Raw genomic sequence first — 20,630 nt, 5'->3', positions numbered from 1 at the left:
TTGATACTTTGGAAAAATTGAGATATGATTAGTTTCAGCAAAAATGAGAGGTTTCTTACAAAAGACCAAAATTGACAGATTTCTATCCCAGGCTGCATTTATAAACTGAGCAATTATACATTCTAGGGCTAAGAAAAATCAAAGAAAATATATACTGTATATTACCATTCCAGCATCTCCCACACAAAGGCAAGGTACTGGGTAATCTACATCTACAATCGCAATCAATTCCATTTTTTCCTCGCTATCTCAGTTAGGTCCAGTCATCCCATACATAGCAACCACTTAGAATGCAAATGAGTTTGTTTTACTAAATGTAACCTCAGAAGCAAAACATTTCCAGCTGCATTTAACCAGTGAAATAATCTACCTTAGCATCAGAATGGATTTTCATTTGGTTAAAATCTCCCTCACTTAGCATCTGGTTCTGAAAGATGAATAAATACTAGTCTCTGTTAATGGTGGAGACAATTACTTCAATACACTTCCACACTTAAGCATTCACAATTCACAGAAGTAATTTGTTAATGAAATAATTCAAGTTACCTGATTCTACATAAGTTCCATGGTTTCAAATCATAACACTGACCAACATCCAAATTATGAATTAAGCTTCAAGAGTCAGGATGAACCAAGACTAATTTGAGAATAATGGGACTCTTTACATTAGTTAAGGGGAAAAAAAACTACTCAGGAATTCTGCTCCTGATCATTACCTATGCTAAATATTGCGGGCTGTTAAAAAAAACAGCTGAAATGGGCAAGTTAGCACATTTGTTAAATTCGAAAACAAGATAATTTTATTTATTATATTTTGTTGTGGTAATTGAACAGAACGTACAATAAAACCAATTCCTTATGAAATTAACAGCATACAACAGTTCAGAATTTAATGACAATTCCTACTTCTTAATTAGCTTACGAAGAAATGTAGCCATGGGATATACATCATGCCACTATTTCAACAATGAATTAATCAGCCCAAATTTATTGACCAAGACCAATTAATCAGTCATGGGCTTCTCAAAGGGCAAAATATCTCAACATGAACGGGAAACAAACACCAGCCGTATACAAAGACTTCCTGATAAATGAACAGAGTGCAATGCAGAGCAATTTTGACAGAAACTGAAAATTCAAAGTTATTGCGCAATAATGATATCAAATAATTTAACCTAAAGAATGCTCTTAATCCTAAGAGCAGTATGAGACTGCAAAGCTCACATGGGCACCTTTGATGCAACAACCACTTTCCTCTATTATCGTAATTCCATGTATGTATCCAAGCTCTCAGTTCATCACCTTTGTTCCTGATGCTTCTTGCATTGAAGTACACGCACTTTAGCCCTTCTACCTTCCTACCTTTACGTCCTTTATTCTGCTTCTCTTTCCTCAAAGCCTCTCTATATGTTAGATCTGGCTTTACTCCTTGCACTTCATTCACTGCTCTATCGCTCCAGGTCCCATCCCCCTTGCAAATTAGTTTAAACCCTCCCGAACCATGTTAGTAAAGCTACCTGCAAGGATATTGCTCCCCCTCGAGTTCAGGTGCAACCCATCCAATCTGTACAGGTCCCACCTTCCCCAGAAGAGATCCCAATGATCCAAAAATCTAAAACCCTGCCCCCTGCACCAACTCCTCAGCCACGCATTCAACTGCCATTTCCTCCAATTCTTACCATCACTGTCACATAGCACTGGCAGCAATCCTGAGAATGCCACCCTTGAGGTCCTGTTCTTCAGCCTTCTGCCTAGTTCCCGAAACTCACGCTTCAGGACCTCATCCCTCTTCCTGCCTATGTCGTTGCTGCCAACATTTATCATGACTTCTGGTTGCTTTCCCTCTTGTACCAGGATGTCGTGCACCCGGTCAGACACATCCCGGACCCTGGCACCCGGGAGGCAACAAATCATGTGGGTGTCCTTCTCACATCTACAAAATCTCCTGTCTGCTCCCCTGACTATAGAGTCTCCAATGACGACAGCTCTCCTCTTCTCCGTCCTTCCCTCCTGCACCACAGGGTGAGACTCAGTGCCAGAGGCCCTGCCGCCGTGGCTCACACCTGGTTGGTCGTCCCCGCCAATAGTATCCAGGATGGTAAACTTATTATTCAGGGGAATTGCTACAGGGGTGCTCTGCACTACCTGTCTATTCACCTTCGCTTTCCCCCATCTGACTGTCACCCAATGACCTGCTTCCGACAGCCTAGGTGTGACTACCTCCCTGTAGCTCTCATCTATGACTGCCTCATTCTCCCTTACAAGTCGAAGGTCATCCAGCTGCTGCTCCAGATTCCTTAAATGGTCTTCCAGATCGCCCAGCCGCATGCACTTCTGGCAGATGTGACTCTGCGGGAGAGGGCAGTTCCCCCAAGACTGCCACATCTCACATGAGAGGCACATCACCGTCTCAGGAGGCATTGTAAAGACTAACTGGCAACAAGCTCATCCTCCGCCTCTTCTCGTCAAAGCCTCAAAGCCCCACTCCTTCACTGGCCCACTCACTAACTGGCCGCTTTCCACAGGCCACTCCGCTTGAGCTACCCCTCCATTTATTTGTTTGAGCTGTTAAAACTGCTTCGTCACCTGATCTCAATTACCCAATCAGCTGCTTTCTGCTGAGTCTGAGCTATTCAAATCTTCATTGTCCAATCAACTGCTTTCTGCTGAGTTATTCAAATCTTGATTAACTTGAATGCACAGTCCAACTGCCAAAACTGCCAGAACCTCTCCAGTCAAAGCCTCAAAGCTCCACTCACTCACTGGCCGCTTTCCACAGGTCGCTCCGCTTGAGCTACCCCTCTATTTATTTGTTTGAGCTGTTCAAACTGCTTAGTCACCTGACCACGATTGCCCAATCAGCTGTGTTCTGCTGAGTCTGAGCTATTCAAATCTCCTGTAGTGGCCATTTCAGAGACTTGGCTGGCACCAGGGCAGGAATGGATTCTCAATATTCCTGGATTTCAGTGCTTTAGAAGGGATAGAGAGGGGGGAAAGGGCAGGAGGGGTGGCATTACTGGTCAGGGATACAATTACAGCTACAGAAAGGGTGGGTAATGTAGCAGGATCCTCTTTTGAGTCAGTATGGCTGAAAGTCACTCTATTGGGAGTATTCTATAGGCCCCCTGGTAGCAGCCGAGATACCAAGGAGCAGATTGGGAGGCAGATTTTGGAAAGGTGCAAAAATAACAGGGTTGTTATCATGGGTGACTTTAACTTCCCTAATATTGATTGGCACTTAATTAGTTCCAAGGGTTTAGACGGGGCAGAGATTGTTAATTGTGTCCAGGACGGATTTCTGTCACAGTATGTTGACAGGCCGACTAGGGGGAATGCCATACTAGATCTAGTATTAGGTAACGAACCAGGTCAGGTCACAAATCTCTCAGTGGCTGAGCATCTGGGGGACAGAGATCACCGCTCCTTGGCCTTTAGCATTATCATGAAAAAGGACAGAATCAGAGAGGACAGGAAAATTTTTAATTGGGATGATGTTTTTGCAGGGAAATGTACTATGGACATGTGGTCGATGTTCAGAGATCTCTTGCAGGATGTTAGGGATAAATTTTTCCCGGTGAGGAAGATAAAGAATGGTAGGGTGAAGGAACCATGGGTGACAAATGAGATGGAAAATCTAGTCAGGTGGAAGAAGGCAGCATACATGAGGTTTAGGAAGCAAGGATCAGATGGGTCTATTGAGGAATATAGAGTAGCAAGAAAGGAGCTTAAGAAGGGGCTGAGAAGGACAAGGAGGGGGCATGAGAAAGCCTTGGCGAGTAGGGTAAAGGAAACCCCAAGGCATTCTTCAATTATGTGAAGAACAAAGAGATGAAAGGAGTGAAGGTAGGATCGATTAGAGATAAAGGTGGGAAGATGTGCCTGGAGGCTGTGGAAGTGAGTGAGGTCCTCAATGAATACTCCTCTTCGGTATTCACCAATGAGAGGGAACTTGAGGACAATATGAGTGAAGCTGATGTTCTGGAGCATGTTGATATTAAAGCAGATACATTAGGACGGATAAGTCCCCGGGGCCGGACGGAATATTCCCCAGGCTGCTCCACAAGGTGAAGGAAGAGATTGCTGAGCCTCTGGCTAGGATCTTTATGTCCTCGTTGTCTATGGGAATGGTACCAGAGGACTGGAGGGAGGCGAATGTTGTCCCCTTGTTCAAAAAAGGTAGTAGGGATAGTCCGGGTAATTATAGACCAGTGAGCCTTACGTCTGTGCTGGGAAAGCTGTTGGAAAAGATTCTTAGAGATAGGATCTATGGGCATTTAGAGAATCATGGTCTGATCAGGGACAGTCTGCATGGCTTTGTGAAGGGCAGATCGTGTCTAACAAGCCTGATAGAGTTCTTTGAGGAGGTGACCAGGCATATGGATGAGGGTAGTGCAGTGGATGTGATCTATATGGATTTTAGAAAGGCATTTGACAAGGTTCCACATGGTAGGCTTATTCAGAAAGTCAGAAGGCATGGGATCCAGGGAAGTTTGGCCAGGAGGATTCAGAATTGGCTTGCCTGCTGAAGGCAGAGGGTCACAGTGGACGGAGTACATTCGGATTAGAGGGTTGTGACTAGTGTTGTCCCACAAGGATTGGTTCTGGAACCTCTACTTTTCGTGATTTCTATTAACGGCCTGGATATGGGGGTAGAAGGGTGGGTGGCAAGTTTGCAGACGACACAAAGGTTGGTTGTGTTGTGGATAGTGTAGAGGATTGTCGAAGCTTGCAGACAGACATTGATAGGATGCAGAAGTGGGCTGAGAAGTGGCAGATGGAGTTCAACCCAGAGAAGAGTAAGGTGGTACACATTGGAAGGACAAACTCCAAGGCAGAGTACAAAGTAAGCGGCAGGATACTTGGTAGTGTGGAAGAGCTGAGGGATCTGAGGGTACATGTCCACAGATCCCTGAAAGTTGCCTCACAGGTAGATAGGGTAGTTAAGAAAGCTTATGGGGTGTTAGCTTTCATAAGTCGAGGGACAGAGTTTAAGAGTTGCGAGGTAATGATGCAACTCTATAAAACTCTAGTTAGGCCACACTTGGAGTACTGTGTCCAGTTCTGGTCGCCTCACTATAGGAAGGATGTGGAAGCATTGGAAAGGGTACAGAGGAGATTTACTAGGATGCTGCCTGGTTTAGAGAGTATGGATTATTTTCATTTTTAAATCTTTATTAATTATTATTGAAAATTGACAATAAAGAAATATACATTAAAAGTAATCAAGTCAATATATCAATATGTATAAGAGTCAAACTATTAACCAAACTAAACAGTATATCAATAATAATAATAATTTTAAAAAAAAACATTAAAGCTATTTTTTTTTAAAAGAGAAAGGAGGAAAAAAGAACGCCTACTAACTAAAACAAAAAAAAACAACCAGCTAACAAGCAAAAGAAAACAAGGGAAAAAACCCATTTGGAGCACAAACCCGGAGCTATACGCCATACAAGCTTCTATATAAAAAAAAAAGACATCAATCCGCCAACCAAATCCATTTACCCAAGAATCAGAAGGGAACCATCTTAATTAACTCAAATCAAATGATAGTAGCAGGCAAAAGAGCCCCACCTTTTCTCAAAGTCAAATCGAGAGAGTTTGATTTCTGATTTTTTCCAAACTAAGACATAACATCACCTGAGAGAACCATTCTATCAAAGTGGGAGCAGAAGCATCTTTCCATTTTAATAAAATAGCCCTTCTAGCCAATAATGTAACAAATTCAATTACATATTGGTCTGATATAGAAATACCATGAATATATTGAGGAATTATACCAAACAAAACTGTCAATTTATTAGGTTGTAAATTAATTTTTAAAGCTTTAGAAATTCTAGAAAAAATAGATTTCCAAAACCGTTTCAGTACAGAACACGACCAAAACATATACGTCAATGTAGCTATCTCAGTTTTACATCTATCACACTGAGTATTAACATTAGGAAATATTTTAGACAGTCTCTCCTTTGTCAAATAATAACGATGTACAATTTTAAATTGAATCAAAGAAGGACTGGCGCAAATCGAAGAAGAGTTTACCAACTTCAAAATTCGCAACCAATCCTCTGTTATCAAGGTCATGCTAAGCTCTCTTTCCCCATCTTGCTTAATCTTAAATAGAGGATAATTATCCTGCTGTAATAGTAAATTATAAATTTTCCCAATAAAATCTTTCAATAAAGGGTTGATTTTTAAAATAGTGTCTAACAGGTCAGAATCTTGTATATATGGAAAATTACTCAAATATTCTTGTAAGAAATGTCTGACCTGAAGATATTGCAAGAACTATGAGTATGAAAGAGAGTATTTAGTTACTAATTTCTCAAAGGATATCAATCTGCCTTCTTGAAACAAATCCATAAAGGAATAAATTCCTTTATTCCTCCAAAGAGAAAAGGTAGGATCACTAAGTGAAGGTTTAAATAAATAGTTTCGATAAATTAAACTAAGAAGGTTAAATTTTTTAAGATCAAAAAACTTACGAAACTGGTACCAAATTCGTAATGACTGCTTAATCATAGGATTAATATTTAAAATAGAAATTTTGGCTAGTTGTACAGGTAAAGAAGCTCCTAAAATGTAGAAGGTAACTCTCCTAACAAAAAAGAATCTTTAAACATTTCCAACGTATAAGGAGTAAGCAAATTTTCAAATTTTTTATAAAATCCTACAGAAAAACCATCAAGTCCAGGAGCTTTACCAGACTGTATTGAAAAAAAAACAGCTTTCTGAATTTCTCTTTCAGTAAAAGGAGTATCAAGAATTTGTTGATCTTCAAAAGATATTCTAGGAAAATCAATCTTTTGTAAAAAGGCATTCATTTTAAAAGGATCAGCTGGAAACTGAGATTTATAGAGTTCACCGTAATAAGTCTTGAAAAATTTTATTAGTATCTTCATAGTTACAAGCTAAACAACCATCTCCCTTACGAATTTTAAAAATTCATCTTTTAGCTCTAACTGCTTTCAGTTTTATCTCCAAACACAAAAAATTGACTTTTTAATTTAAGCAAATTTCTTTCAATAGGATAAGTTAATAATAAATTATATTGTGATTGAAGTTCAACCCTTTGTTTAAATAAATCAATATTAGGAGAAACTGCATAAATGTTATCCAAGTCTTTAATTTGTTTTGAAATCCTATCTAACTCTATTTTTGTCTGTTTCTTAAGCTTAGCCAAATAGGAGATTATCTGACCTCGCAAATACGCTTTAAATGTATCCCATATAATCAATTTCCACATATTTTCTGTATTATTAAAAAGAAAAAAATCTTTTATTTGAATCTCCATAAATTTGACAAAGTCCAAACTTTGTAACAAGTTTTCTGGAAAACGCCAAGGCAAGTTTACATTACTAACATCATTCAATTCAAAAGTTAAGCTTAAAGGTGCATGATCCAAGACAGCAATAGCATTATATTCACATTTCTGGACTTTGGACAAAAATCGGAAATTAGCTATAAAATAATCAATTCGCGAGTATTTTTTATGGACATGTGAATAAAAAGAATAATCTCTATCATTAGGATGTAGATTTCTCCAGATTTCTATCAAACCATAATCAATTAAAAAGGAATTAATTAGTGATGCTGAACAACTCGGAAGCTGCTGATTGGTTGAACTCTTGTCAATCAAAAGGTTTAAACAACAGTTGAAGTCACCTCCCATCAGCAGCATATATTCATTTGTCTGGTAATAAACCAAATATATTTTTAAAAATACGATCATCTACATTAGGACCATATAGATTAACCAAGACAATTTTTCTATTACCAATTGTTCTTTTAATAATTAAAAATCTACCATTGACATCTGAGACGATATCTTCTTGGATAAATAAAATATTAGCTTTAATAACAATAGATACTCCCTTTGTTTTATTTTGACAAGTAGCATGATATTGAAGGCCCTTCCACATTTTAAAAAATCTATTTTGATCGCCCATTCTGATATGCGTTTCTTGAACAAAAATTATATCGGGCTGGAATCGGTTAATAATTTTAAAAGTCTTCTTTTGCTTAATAGGGTGATTCCAGCCACGTACGTTCCAACTAATAACGTTTATCTGTTTAGAATATTATAGAATATTATTTTAAACACGAAAATACACGCATACCATCGTGGCCTAATCAAAGGTGGCAGTGATGAATCTATAGAAAACACGCATGCTCTGGAGCTCCATAATGGGAAAAAAACCTGAAAAAGAAATCCTATAATAAACCCCAAATTGCAAGAAAAGCACTAAATCCTCCCCCCATCCCAAAAGGTAGAAATCCGGCAAAAAGGAAGGAAAAAGCTAGAATTCCTCCCCAAAGAGAAAAGCAGAACTCCGTGTGCCGCTCAATATAAATAGTGATTTTAAAATTTTTCTCCCAATTCCCCCCTCCCCTTTACAAAGAAAACACTTGAGCCTAAGATAAGAAAGCCCAGCAGAGAAGCAGAAAAAAAAGTTTATAGTTAATCATTGAAAATAAACTAGGAATGCAAAAACAGTCTCCAGAATCGTCAAAACAACACTATTAAACCTAAACAATACAATCTCTAACAAGAAAAAGGCACCATTATTCCTTTTCTCTGGCAAGGATGTGATCGGTAGGTGGGAAGCCTTCAAAGGAGAAATTTTGAGAGTGCAGAATTTGTATGTTCCTGTCAGGATTAAACGCAAAGTGAATAGGAATAAGGAACCTTGGTTCTCAAGGGATATTGCAACTCTGATAAAGAAGAAGAGGGAGTTGTATGACATGTATACGAAGCAGGGAGTAAATAAGGTGCTTGAGGAGTATAAGAAGTGCAAGAAAATACTTAAGAAAGAAATCAGGAGGGCTAAAAGAAGACATGAGGTTGTCTTGGCAGTCAAAGTGAAGGATAATCCAAAGAGCTTTTACAGATATATTAAGAGCAAAAGGATTGTAAGGGATAAAATTGGTCCTCTTGAAGATCAGAGTGGTTGGCTATGTGCGGAACCAAAGGAAATGGGGGAGATCTTAAATAGGTTTTTTGCGTCTGTATTTACTAAGGAAACTGGCATGAAGTCTATGGAATTAAGGGAAACAAGTAGTGAGATCATGGAAACTGTACAGATCGAAAAGGAGGAGGTCCTTGCTGTCTTGAGGAAAATTAAAGTGGATAAATCCCCGGGGCCTGACAGGGTGTTCCCTCGGACCTTGAAGGAGACTAGTGTTGAAATTGCAGGGGCCCTGGCAGAAATATTTAAAATGTCGCTGTCTACAGGTGAGGTGCCGGAGGATTGGAGAGTGGCTCATGTTGTTCCGTTGTTTAAAAAAGGATCAAAAAGTAATCCCGGAAATTATAGGCCAGTAAGTTTAACGTCGGTAGTAGGTAAGTTATTGGAGGGAGTACTAAGAGACAGAATCTACAAGCATTTGAATAGACAGGGACTTATTAGGGAGAGTCAACATGGCTTTGTGCGTGGTAGGTCATGTTTGACCAATCTATTGGAGTTTTTCGAGGAGGTTACCAGGAAAGTGGATGAAGGGAAGGCAGTGGATATTGTCTACATGGACTTCAGTAAGGCCTTTGACAAGGGTCCCGCATGGGAGGTTAGTTAGGAAAATTCAGTCGCTAGGTATACATGGAGAGGTGGTAAATTGGATTAGACATTGGCTCAATGGAAGAAGCCAAAGAGTGGTAGTAGAGAATTGCTTCTCCGAGTGGAGGCCTGTGACTAGTGGTGTGCCACAGGGATCAGTGCTGGGTCCACTGTTATTTGTCATCTATATCAATGATCTGGATGATAATGTGGTAAATTGGATCAGCAAATTTGCTGATGATACAAAGATTGGAGGTGTAGTAGACAGTGAGGAAGGTTTTCAGAGCCTGCAGAGGGACTTGGACCAGCCGGAAAATGGGCTGAAAAATTGCAGATGGAGTTTAATACAGACAAGTGTGAGGTGTTGCACGTTGGAAGGACAAACCAAGGTAGAACATACAGGGACTGAGGAGTGCAGTGGAACAGAGGGATCTGGGAATACAGATACAAAATTCCCTAAAAGTAGCGTCACAGGTAGATAGGGTCGTAAAGAGAGCTTTTGGTACATTGGCCTTTATTAATCAAAGTATTGCGTATTAGAGCTGGAATGTTATGATGAGGTTGTAGAAGGCATTGGTGAGGCCAAATCTGGAGTATTGTGTTCAGTTTTGGTCACCAAATTACAGGAAGGATATAAATAAGGTTGAAAGAGTGCAGAGAAAGTTTACAAGGATGTTGCCCGGACTTGAGAAACTCAGTTACAGAGAAAGGTTGAATAGGTTAGGACTTTATTCCCTGGAGCGTGGAAGATTGAGGGGAGATTTGATAGAGGTATATAAAATTATGATGGGTATAGATAGAGTGAATGCAAGCAGGCTTTTTCCACTGAGGCAAGGGGAGAAAAAAACCAGAGGACATGGGTTAAGGGTGAGGGGGGAAAAGTTTAAAGGGAACATTGGGAGGGCTTCTTCACACAGAGTGGTGGGAGTATGGAATGAGCTGCCAGACGAGGTGGTAAATGCGGGTTCTTTTTTAACATTTAAGAATAAATTGGACAGATACATGGATGGGAGGTGTATGGAGGGATATGGTCCGTGTGCAGGTCAGTGGGACTAGGCAGAAAATGCTTCGGCACAGCCAAGAAGGGCCAAAAGGCCTGTTTCTGTGCTGTAGTTTCTATGGTTTAGCTTAAAACTAAAGCTAATTATCTATTCTAAACACTCCTCACTATATAAGAAAGAGTCTATATAAACTATGAAAGCTATCACTTAATTAATAAAAAAGGAAGAAAGCAGATAATCAAACCAGTTAGTTACTTGAATTTCCAGCATCTGCAGAATTCCTGTTGTTTGCGTTTAATAATCTGACCACTGTGTTAGTTCACTCCATATACCAAACAGACTTCAAAAAAGTAATTCATTAGTCAAACCAAGAAGTTCACCTCTTCTTTGAACAGTTCATCGATCAAAGGAAATCTTCAGCATATCAAAAATCTTCAAAGCCTGTTTCCTTTCAGAAAATTATTCAGCAACCCAAATGTCCTTCATCCATCAGCCGACTCCACAATAGAGTTAACAAAGTCCAATGCTGCTTGGGATTCCGAAAACACACGAGGTGTAGAATCTTTAGGAAATAATTTTAATCTTGCGGGGTAGCGAAGCGATGGAAAGAGTCCCTTTTCATAAGCAGTTTGCATTGCTGGGGCAAATTTGATCCGCTGTTCCATAATTTCCTGTGGATAATCCTTGTAAAAACGGACCTTGGAACTGTTAAATTTAAAAACCCTCTGTTTCCTTGCTCATTTTATAATTTGATCTTTAACTTTAAAGCAAAGAAAGTTGACCAAAATAGGCCGAGATTTACCTGAGGTCTGGGAATTCGATATGAAAATTCTATGAGCTCTTTCAATATTGGGAGGTTGAGGTAGAATATCCGGAAACAAAGATTGAAACAAATTCGCAAAATAGTCCAATAAATTCCCACTCTCAGAACCTTCCTTGAGTCCGATAATTCGTATATTATTCCGACGAGACTTCACCTCTAAATCAACAATTTTACCATGAGCTGGTTCCAAGCAGGTTGAAATATCCACAATCTGACATTTCGATTCTTTAAACTCAGTATTCAAGGAAATAATATTTTCCTCAATTGTCTGAAAACTCTGTCGGAACGACTTCAACTCAGAAGTGTTATTGTCCATTTTGTTGTCGAGAGCCATCAATGCATGTTCCAAACGCTCAGCCCAGACAGGCATATCTTCTGATTTTTCTTTCAAAGTTTTTCCCTTTCCATTGCTGGATTCAAAAGGCAACTTTCTACTTCTTCAAGGATATGACATAATGACAACTATTTCCCTCTAAGATCCGAGAAATAAAAGTTAAAAATCCAAGGTTTAAACTGGGGAAAAGGAGGAAGTAAAGGCAGCCACAAAACTTATGTATTACTCCATCGAGCCGCAGGTAGATAGGGTAGTTAAGAAAGCTTATGGGGTGTTAGCTTTCATAAGTCGAGGGATAGAGTTTAGGAGTCGCGAGGTAATGATGCAGCTCTATAAAGCTCCGGTTAGGCCACACTTGGAGTACTGTGTCCAGTTCTGGTCGCCTCACTATAGGAAGGATGTGGAAGCATTGGAAAGGGTACAGAGGAGATTTACCAGGATGCTGCCTGGCTTAGAGAGTATGGATTATGATCAGAGATTAAGGGAGCTAGGGATTTACTCTTTGGAGAGAAGGAGGATGAGAGGAGACATGATAGAGTTATACAAGATATTAAGAGGTATAGATAGAGTGGATAGCCAGCGCCTCTTCCTCAGGGCACCACTGCTCAATACAACAGGACATGGCTTTAAGGTAAGGTGTGGGAAGTTCAAGGGGGATATTAGAGGAAGGTTTTTGACTCAGAGAGTGGTTGGTGCATGGAATGCACTGCCTGAGTCAGTGGTGGAGGCAGATACACTAGTGAAATTTAAGAGACTACTAGACAGGTATATGGAGGAATTTAAGGTGGAGGGTTATATGGGAGGCAGGGTTTGAGGGTTGGTACAACAATGTGGGCCGAAGGGCCTGTACTGTGCTGTAGTATTCTATGTTCTCTGTTCATATGTTCTATTCATTCCTGCCTTTATCCACTCTTGTTCTACATTCAAGGTTAAAATCAGTTGTTTAACATCTTCCCCCATCAGTCCACAGCACACCACAGGATGGTAATAGTACAGGTTCCGAGGCTTTTTTTGTTCCACATCAGTCTTATAATTTTGTACAAGAACTCTTACTTGCTAATAAGCCTGATTTGATCTGTAGTGTATTCATTTGTTCTACGTTCAGTGTTATGGTCTACGTTGAAGTCTTATGAAGTATTGCATTTCCAATCTTCCAGATGGTCCAAGTCTTGCAACCAAACAAGTGGTTAAAGTCTCGAGAGCAGATTGAGGCTGAAATTTTGTTATCACTCTGATTTTTTCTAATTCAGATTTGTTTAAATTTTGCTAGCTGGCCAAAAACATAGCATAACATTTTCACTTTCAAGGTACCTGCATGTGTGATGGTTGCTCTGTGCCATTTTTATTTTATTACTGCAATCTTATGTCATTTCTCCTCAGCAATAATTTTCATTCTATATTTTGTTGCACTTTTGTGCATGTTTTCTATTATTTCCTTTAGCTCTCTGCAATTGCAATTATTACTTCAATATTATTTCCGAAACAAAGACGGTCAATTCCTCTTCCTCCAAATACCATTATTCCAGTGAAGCTCTGAGGGATCTGGCAAAATTTGTTCACTGATGAATACATAGGGTGAAAATATAGCCTTGCTGTACACTCGGTATGGTAATCAGGAATCCATTACTACTTATATTGTTGTAAAGTTCTTATGCAAGACTTATGATTGTAGATTGACAACACTGTCGGTTTAACCTAACAAGTTTTTGTTAGTCTTTGAAATTATGACTGAAAATGTAATAAACAAAGCAAAATTGAAATAGATCATAGAGGGATGTGCAGGATTCAAAGAGACTTTCATCACAAAAACAATAGAGTTTTCTGAATCTGGAAAAGTGAACCATGAATTGTCAAGCTAAAGTATATGCAATAAAAGACTTGCTTACTGAAAAAGTACGATGCAAAAGCTAGATCCAGAAATAACACAACTAAAGAGGATGCAGAACAGAAAATAAAAACAAAACTTTGACCATCGAGAGCAGTTGAAGAAACATGGAAGACAGAAAAACAACTGGCATTGAATATTTTTGCGAGAATATGATACAAGAGTACTCTACTTGGCCCTTTGAGCCTGCTCCACCATTCATAAACATCATGACTGACCTCCCGCAGGTTGATTTTCTTACACTATCAAAGTTCAAAGTAAATTTATTATCGAAGTACTTATATGTCACCATATACTACTCTGTGATTCATTTTCTTGCAGCCGTACTCTATAAATCCATAACAGAATAATAACCATAATAGAATCAATGAAAGACTGCATCAACTTAGGCACTCTACAAGTGTGCAAAAGACAACAACTGCAAATACAAAAAGCGAGAAATAATAAATAAATTAGCAATACATAAAATGCATACAAAAATTCTACAAAATTAGATAAGTCAGTGATTACAGTAAAAAAAAATTAACAATAGTTTCTATAAAATGGAATCAAAGCTAACATAACTATCACATTATTACCTATTAGAATATTTGAGGCTTGTGTTTGTTTTCAACATTCTGGAACAAGCTGGATTCAGATCATGAAGAATCACCACGGAACAAATATTTGGTTTTAATCATTTTATAATATCCTGACAACCAAAAATTCACAGGTCTTATTGTTAATATTAAACACAATAAACACCAAGCGCAGAGAGGCAACAACTCTTTATTTACCAGTACTTATTAACAGGGGACCCAGTCAGGGAAGATATCTAATTACAAACTCACCTGCAATCTATACTCTTTGCATTAGCATTATGCCCTGCTGGTCTTTGAAGCTAAAAACGGGAGAGTGATGGTTTGACCAAGAGGTTCAAGACTTACATGATGCAGGTTAAGAATTTGGTTACTTACAATGATGTCATGCTGTCCAAACACAGGCATTTCCCACAGTGACTGGTTGGTAAACTTATTGAAGTAATATGGCCTGTTTTCTCTCCTACTCCAACACTTTGACCATCCTGCCTGCACCAGCTCATCTGAAAGGAATACATTCAAGATTAAAATTAATTAAAAATGAAGTGAAATGAACTGTCAATGACACATAAAATTTACTTTAACCAAAGATTAGTCAAGGTGAGGTCACGCCATCTTGTTTTTACCAGGTTAGCTAAGAATTTGAAAATAATGCTCTATGCAACTTAATGAAGTGCCAGATGCACTGAGATTAAAGTTTTAAAGCTTGTCTAGCAAACTGAAGTATAGTAGATTGGACATGCATCCTCTGTTCTATTCCTCTGCCAATTTTCATTCTACCCCTCTGGAGACTTTTGTGATAGAGATCACAAAGCTCATATTCACTCATGTACAGGACTGTACATGAGTGTAATGGACTGCCTGGTCCTTTTCATTCTTCCCAGTCCACGTACACAAAACCAAGCTGAAATTATCCAATTTAACATTTAACTGGAGCTTAGATACAAGTGGGTCAGATTTAAAAGAATAATGTTTATCACTATTAGCTCACTTTCTGTTTATCACCAATTAAGTTGTTACATCATGCATGTTAACAACTGCTAACTTGTAAACTGCAGAAAGTTCACTCCTACCCAATTCAAGATTCATTTCAGATAGCAATACAACATCAAGTCAAAGGTTAAGTTTGTGAGTTTTGACCAACACTTAAAGGAATAAAAAAAATAAAATTTATAAAATCTGTGCCAGATACCAGCTGGAAAAGCTAAAGCACACCCAAAATCTTCATATAAAGGCAATTACAGTCTACTGTAAGTCAGGAACACACAATAACTTCACTATTTACAGAAGCAAAAAGGTGAACATCTAACTACACTCCATGCATTTTCACATCATGAGATGTAGCAGAGTATTCATATAATGGTCCATACACCTGGATACAAAAGAAGCACAAGCCTTGATCTAATCAGATAAATAACTTAGCAGTTTCTTTGGAACCAATCACTGCTTGTTTGATAAATGCAAACAATACAATGAGCAAATATATGATATAAATAGAATATTATGACAAACAGAATCGACAAAGTTTTGAGTGCATCACGTAGATGGGTTAGAACAAATGAAGATATTTAAGACTAATAAACAACATCTTTATAAGGAGATTAACTGCAATAATAGAGATCATGGTTTTTCCAAGTCAATACTTGTTTCCCAACCAATAAAAATGTTGAAAAGCCCGAAGCAAGAATGTGATTATTTATAAATTGGCTGTCATGCAAAAATCAATCCTTAAAAGACAAAGAAATTCAAAAAATGTAGCATTAAACAAGCATTAAAGACAACATTTCACCTTGCTAATGTCTGTATCTGGTCTCAAAGAAACTTAACAGAAGCCTTTTTAAAACATACTCAAATTCAGCATTTTTCACAACTGGAAAATCCCTAACCATTAATACCTTCCAACATTTCAGATCTGCAAATATGTCACAAGAGGTTTCAAAGTCAAAAGCATAAACACATCAGAATTAGGTTTAATATCACTGGAATATGTCATGAAATTTATTGTACATAGCACCTTACACAAACTCCAGGAAGAACCCCAAAGACATTGAGAAACATGACTGTGTACTTCTTGGTAACGAGGGCTGATAGAAAAATATGGGCAAATACATCAAAATTTTCCTGTTTTGCAAATAAACCCATGGGAACTTATGACCATCTGCAACTGCAGGTGGGGTCTCATTTTAACATCTCATTCCCTGAGAGACCCAACATAAAATAACTGAATTATCAACAGTCCTCTACTTTTAAATACTATCTAAACAAAGAACGACTTCTCTCAACAGTGAGAATTCTCAGTGGAGTCCCAGTGGCCTTTGATAATCTTCACATGAATTACCAAATCAGAAAGCTACCTTTATGCAACTTGGGACTAGGTATAAAAGTATAAATAACTGAACATTGATAAAATAAAATTACACAACCCTCTATCTTTGCACTTGCAATTTGCCAATTGCCTAAAACAGGCCAATTCTCTCCAGTCTCTCAAGGACAAACTGCAGATATACATCAAGAAAACAAAAGAAAATGTCATAAACATGCAGCAAGTCAGAGTGCATCTATGGAAACAGAATCAATATTACAGGTCAGTGATACTTCATTTGATGACGTTGAGTTCATGCTGTTGACATATTAATTTGTTTTTGACTCCATTTTCAGTTGAATCCAAAAAATGCTATAAACACCAGAAGAACACTACTGCCAGCCCTATATTTCAACATATTCTATGCTAACCAACTCCATTTCCTTAAATCCCTGAATATAAGAAGTATATCAACCTACGTCTTTAAAAATAATCAGCAACTGAATCCTATTAGGTAATAAATTGGAAACATCCATAATGCTCTGGGTGAAGAAACGTCTTCTCATTCCTCTCCTGACAGTCTTAACTATTATTTTGAGATTGATCCCTGGTTCTAAACACCTCAAACTTCAGAAATATCAGATTTCTATCTACCCAAGCCCCATAAGAATTGTAAATACTTGAATGAGATCACTCCTACTGTCCTAAATTCTAGACTGTCTGTCCTCATGTAACAAACTTGTCATTGCAAGAATCAAACTAAACCCTTGCTAAACTTCCTCTATCACAAGATTGTCTTCTCTTGGGTAAGGAGATCAGACTTGTACAAAATATTCTACATGCAATCTCAAAAAGGCTTGAAATAAATGGAGCAAGACATCTTGTACTCAAATCTTCTTGCAATTAAGGACAATGTAACATTTGTCTAAATTAAAAAGATATTGCTAGAAACAACAATAGGACAGGCAGTATCTATGGAAAGAGTTAATAATTCAAGCTTGAGAACCTTCATCAGAACTACATTTACTTTCCTATATTTTGCTGTATTTGCATGTTAACTTCAAATGATTTCTGTAACATCGATAACTTTCAATTTATCAGAATACTAAACAGGATCACCTAATTATTTTACACATTTATATTTCAACTTCCGTATCACTGTCTATTTACTAACTATATCCTCAAAATATCATCCAATTTTATATCTGCAGCTCACCTGGGATACATTACACTTGACCCCTGTATCCAAATCAGTAATAATAGCTTGGGAACAGCTGGGGCTAATCCCTGTGACACCCTACTGGTTATTACCTCCTAACACAGTTTATTCTTTCATTTCTCTAGATTTCTGCCCAATAACCAATTTTCAACCCACTTCAAATTTTTCCCTATTTAATAATCTTTTGTACAGCAGCTTTTATGAAGACATTCTGAAAGTCCAAATATACTACGTCAATTACTGGCATCTATTTTACTAGATACAAATTCAAAAAGTTTCAAAAAAGTGGATTGTTAATTGACAATTTTAACCTCTCGCTTCAATAGTTTGAGGTATCCACTTGCTTCAAGCAGGACTTAATCATACCGGCACCCAAGAAAAACATGGTAACCTCCCTCAATGACTATCATCCAGTAGCACTTACATCCACTACGATGAAGTGCTTTGAGGGGTTGGTCATGAAGCATATCAATTCCTCCCTGAGGAGTGACTTGGATCCGCTCCAATTTGCCTACCAACACAACAGGGCAACAGCAGATTCCATTTCATTGGCTCTTCACATCTGGACCGTGAAGTTGCACTTATCAGGATGCTCTTCAATGACTACAGCTCAGCATTCAACGCTATCATCCCCATGAAATTAATCATTAAGCCCAAAGCCTAGGCTTTGATACCTCTGTGCAACTGGACCTTGATTTCCTCACTTACAGACCCCAGTTAGTATGGATTGGCAACAATGACTCCTCACACTCACCATCAGCACATGTGCACCACAAGGCTGTGAGTTTAGCCCCCTGCTCTACTTGTTTTTTTACTTATGACTGTGAGGCTAAGTATAGCTCCAATGCCCCATTTAAGTTTGCTGACACCACCAATATTGTTAGGCAAATCAAAGATGGTGACAAAGCAGCATATAGCAGGGAGATTGACAATCTGGTTGAATAGTGGCACAACAACAAACTCTCACTCAACATCAGCAAAACCAAAGAGCTAATTATTAACTACATGAGCAAGAAACTGAAGGCCCATGAGCTAGTCCTCATCAGGGAAATGAAGGTGGAAAAGGGCAGTAACTTTAAATTCCTTGGTGTTATCACTGTAGTCCTGAGACCATAATGTAAGTGATATCACGAAGAAGGCTTCTACTTTATTAGAGGCTTGTGCAAATTCATCATGAGCTATAGATGTACAATGGAGAATAAATATCCTGACTGACTGCATCATGACCAGAAAATGCCTAAGTATGGAAAAACCCACAAAATGTAATGGATACAGCCCAGACCTTCAGAGGAAAATCCTTCCTCACCTTTGAGCACATCTACAAGGAGCACTGCTACAAGAAAGCAGCATCCATCATCAAAAACCCCCACCATCCAGGCCACGCTCTCTTCTCAATTGTTGCTATTGGGCAGGTGGTAGAGGAGCCTTAGGTCCCACAACCTCAGGTTGATGAACAGTTATTACCCTTCAACCATCAGGCTTCTGAATTCACTCACCTTAACACTGAGCAGACCCCACAACCTATGGATTCACTTTTAAGGACTTTACAATTCATGTTTTCAGTATCACTTATTTTATTATTATTTATTCCTTTTTTGCATTTTACAAGCTGTCTTCTTTTGCATATTGGTTGCTTGTCACTCTCTGTGTGTAGTTTTTCATTGATTCTAATGAATTTCTTTGTTCTGCGAATGCCTACAAGAAAATTAAACTCAGGGTAGTATATGGTGACATATATACATTTTGATAATAAATTTACTTTGAACTTTGAATTTAAATATGTATACATATTTGCTTCTGTCCAAATTGTGGATATCACACTAGAATTGTGAGTGATTACAACCAATGGTTTCACTCTATCCTTAGCCATCACTTTTAATATCCTAGAATGCAGGTCATTAGATCCTGGTGATCTACACCTATCCTCGTTATATGCATCTTCAGACAATGCGGATTCACAGTTACGCGAGGAACCTATTTCTACCAACGTCTTGTTATACGCATCCAAAACTCACAGTTATGCGAGGAGCACCGCTTTCCCACCAATACAAGTCAGGTGTGCGGGCCTCACAATCTCACTCCTGCCAGTCTCCCATTGGTTTTGGCAAGGTATAGATGCACGATCTTGCGCTCTTAAACTTTTGTTGGTTTAACCTACGGTGCAGTGATTTTGTGCTTGAAATATTTAACTATACCTCCTAAACATCCGATATCATGTCCTGGGTCATCAGCCGAGCGGCAGAGAACCGCTTTAACACTTGAAAAAAGTTGGAAATTATAAACAGCGCTGCATCAGCTGAAGGTAACACAGCTCTGGGATGCTACTGCCGGTAACAGAATCTTGTCTTTAAAGTTCTTTTGTTGCTTGACAATGCACCAGCCCATCCTAAACATTTGGACAGCATTCATCCTAACATAACAGTGTGTTTCCTGCCGCCTAACACAACACCGCTGATTCAACCACTCGACCAAGGTGTGATCCCCATTCAAGACGTGTTTTTTTTTACGGCGAACTATCTCTCAGATGCTGCAAGCAACAGATGATTTTGAAAATCCCAGGACTTTACTAACGGTGAGGGAATAGTGGAAGTCGGAACACTCGGCACAAATGACGATGAACATGGACCCAAGTTTAGAACGGAGTCAGCATTTCAGTCGTTCCCTGCAGTCAACCCTTCTTCCCTACAAGCAAATTTATGCTGAAAAGCAAAATGCTGCCAAGCAAACAATCCTCACCACTTCCTTCAAATCCATGTCATCTCCTGCAGCCGGCAGTTCTAAGAGTTCTGTGAGTCTTCCTTCACCCCTTGCTGTGCTTAATATGATCCTGACGACCACAACCAACCACCTTATCCATGTAAAGCTGCCCGACACCACAACAACCACTTATCTCCCGGAGCGAACACACCTGCCACTGTTGGTGAGTACTGTACA

At 38.7% G+C, this 20,630-nt stretch overlaps 1 protein-coding gene across 8 annotated transcripts in view; it reads right to left on the bottom strand.

Annotated features, from left to right (window-relative positions):
* The window catches only part of pcif1 (phosphorylated CTD interacting factor 1), a 138,997-nt gene that overhangs the window by 101,484 nt on the left and 16,883 nt on the right, over positions 1–20,630 (bottom strand). For all 8 annotated transcript variants that reach the window (XR_011882704.1, XR_011882703.1, XR_011882705.1 and 5 more), the window contains one exon: positions 14,554–14,678. Coding sequence is in view for 5 of the 8 variants with exons in the window: in XM_072239253.1 (XP_072095354.1) it covers positions 14,554–14,678 (125 nt within the window). In the remaining 3 variants the exon portion in view is untranslated. The remainder of the gene's footprint in view (positions 1–14,553; positions 14,679–20,630) is intronic.

Source organism: Mobula birostris, chromosome 2 (genome assembly GCF_030028105.1).
Source record: "Mobula birostris isolate sMobBir1 chromosome 2, sMobBir1.hap1, whole genome shotgun sequence".
NCBI lineage: Eukaryota > Metazoa > Chordata > Chondrichthyes > Myliobatiformes > Myliobatidae > Mobula > Mobula birostris.
The sequence above is the reverse complement of the archived record's forward strand: the minus strand, read 5'-3'. Positions and strand labels throughout refer to the sequence as shown.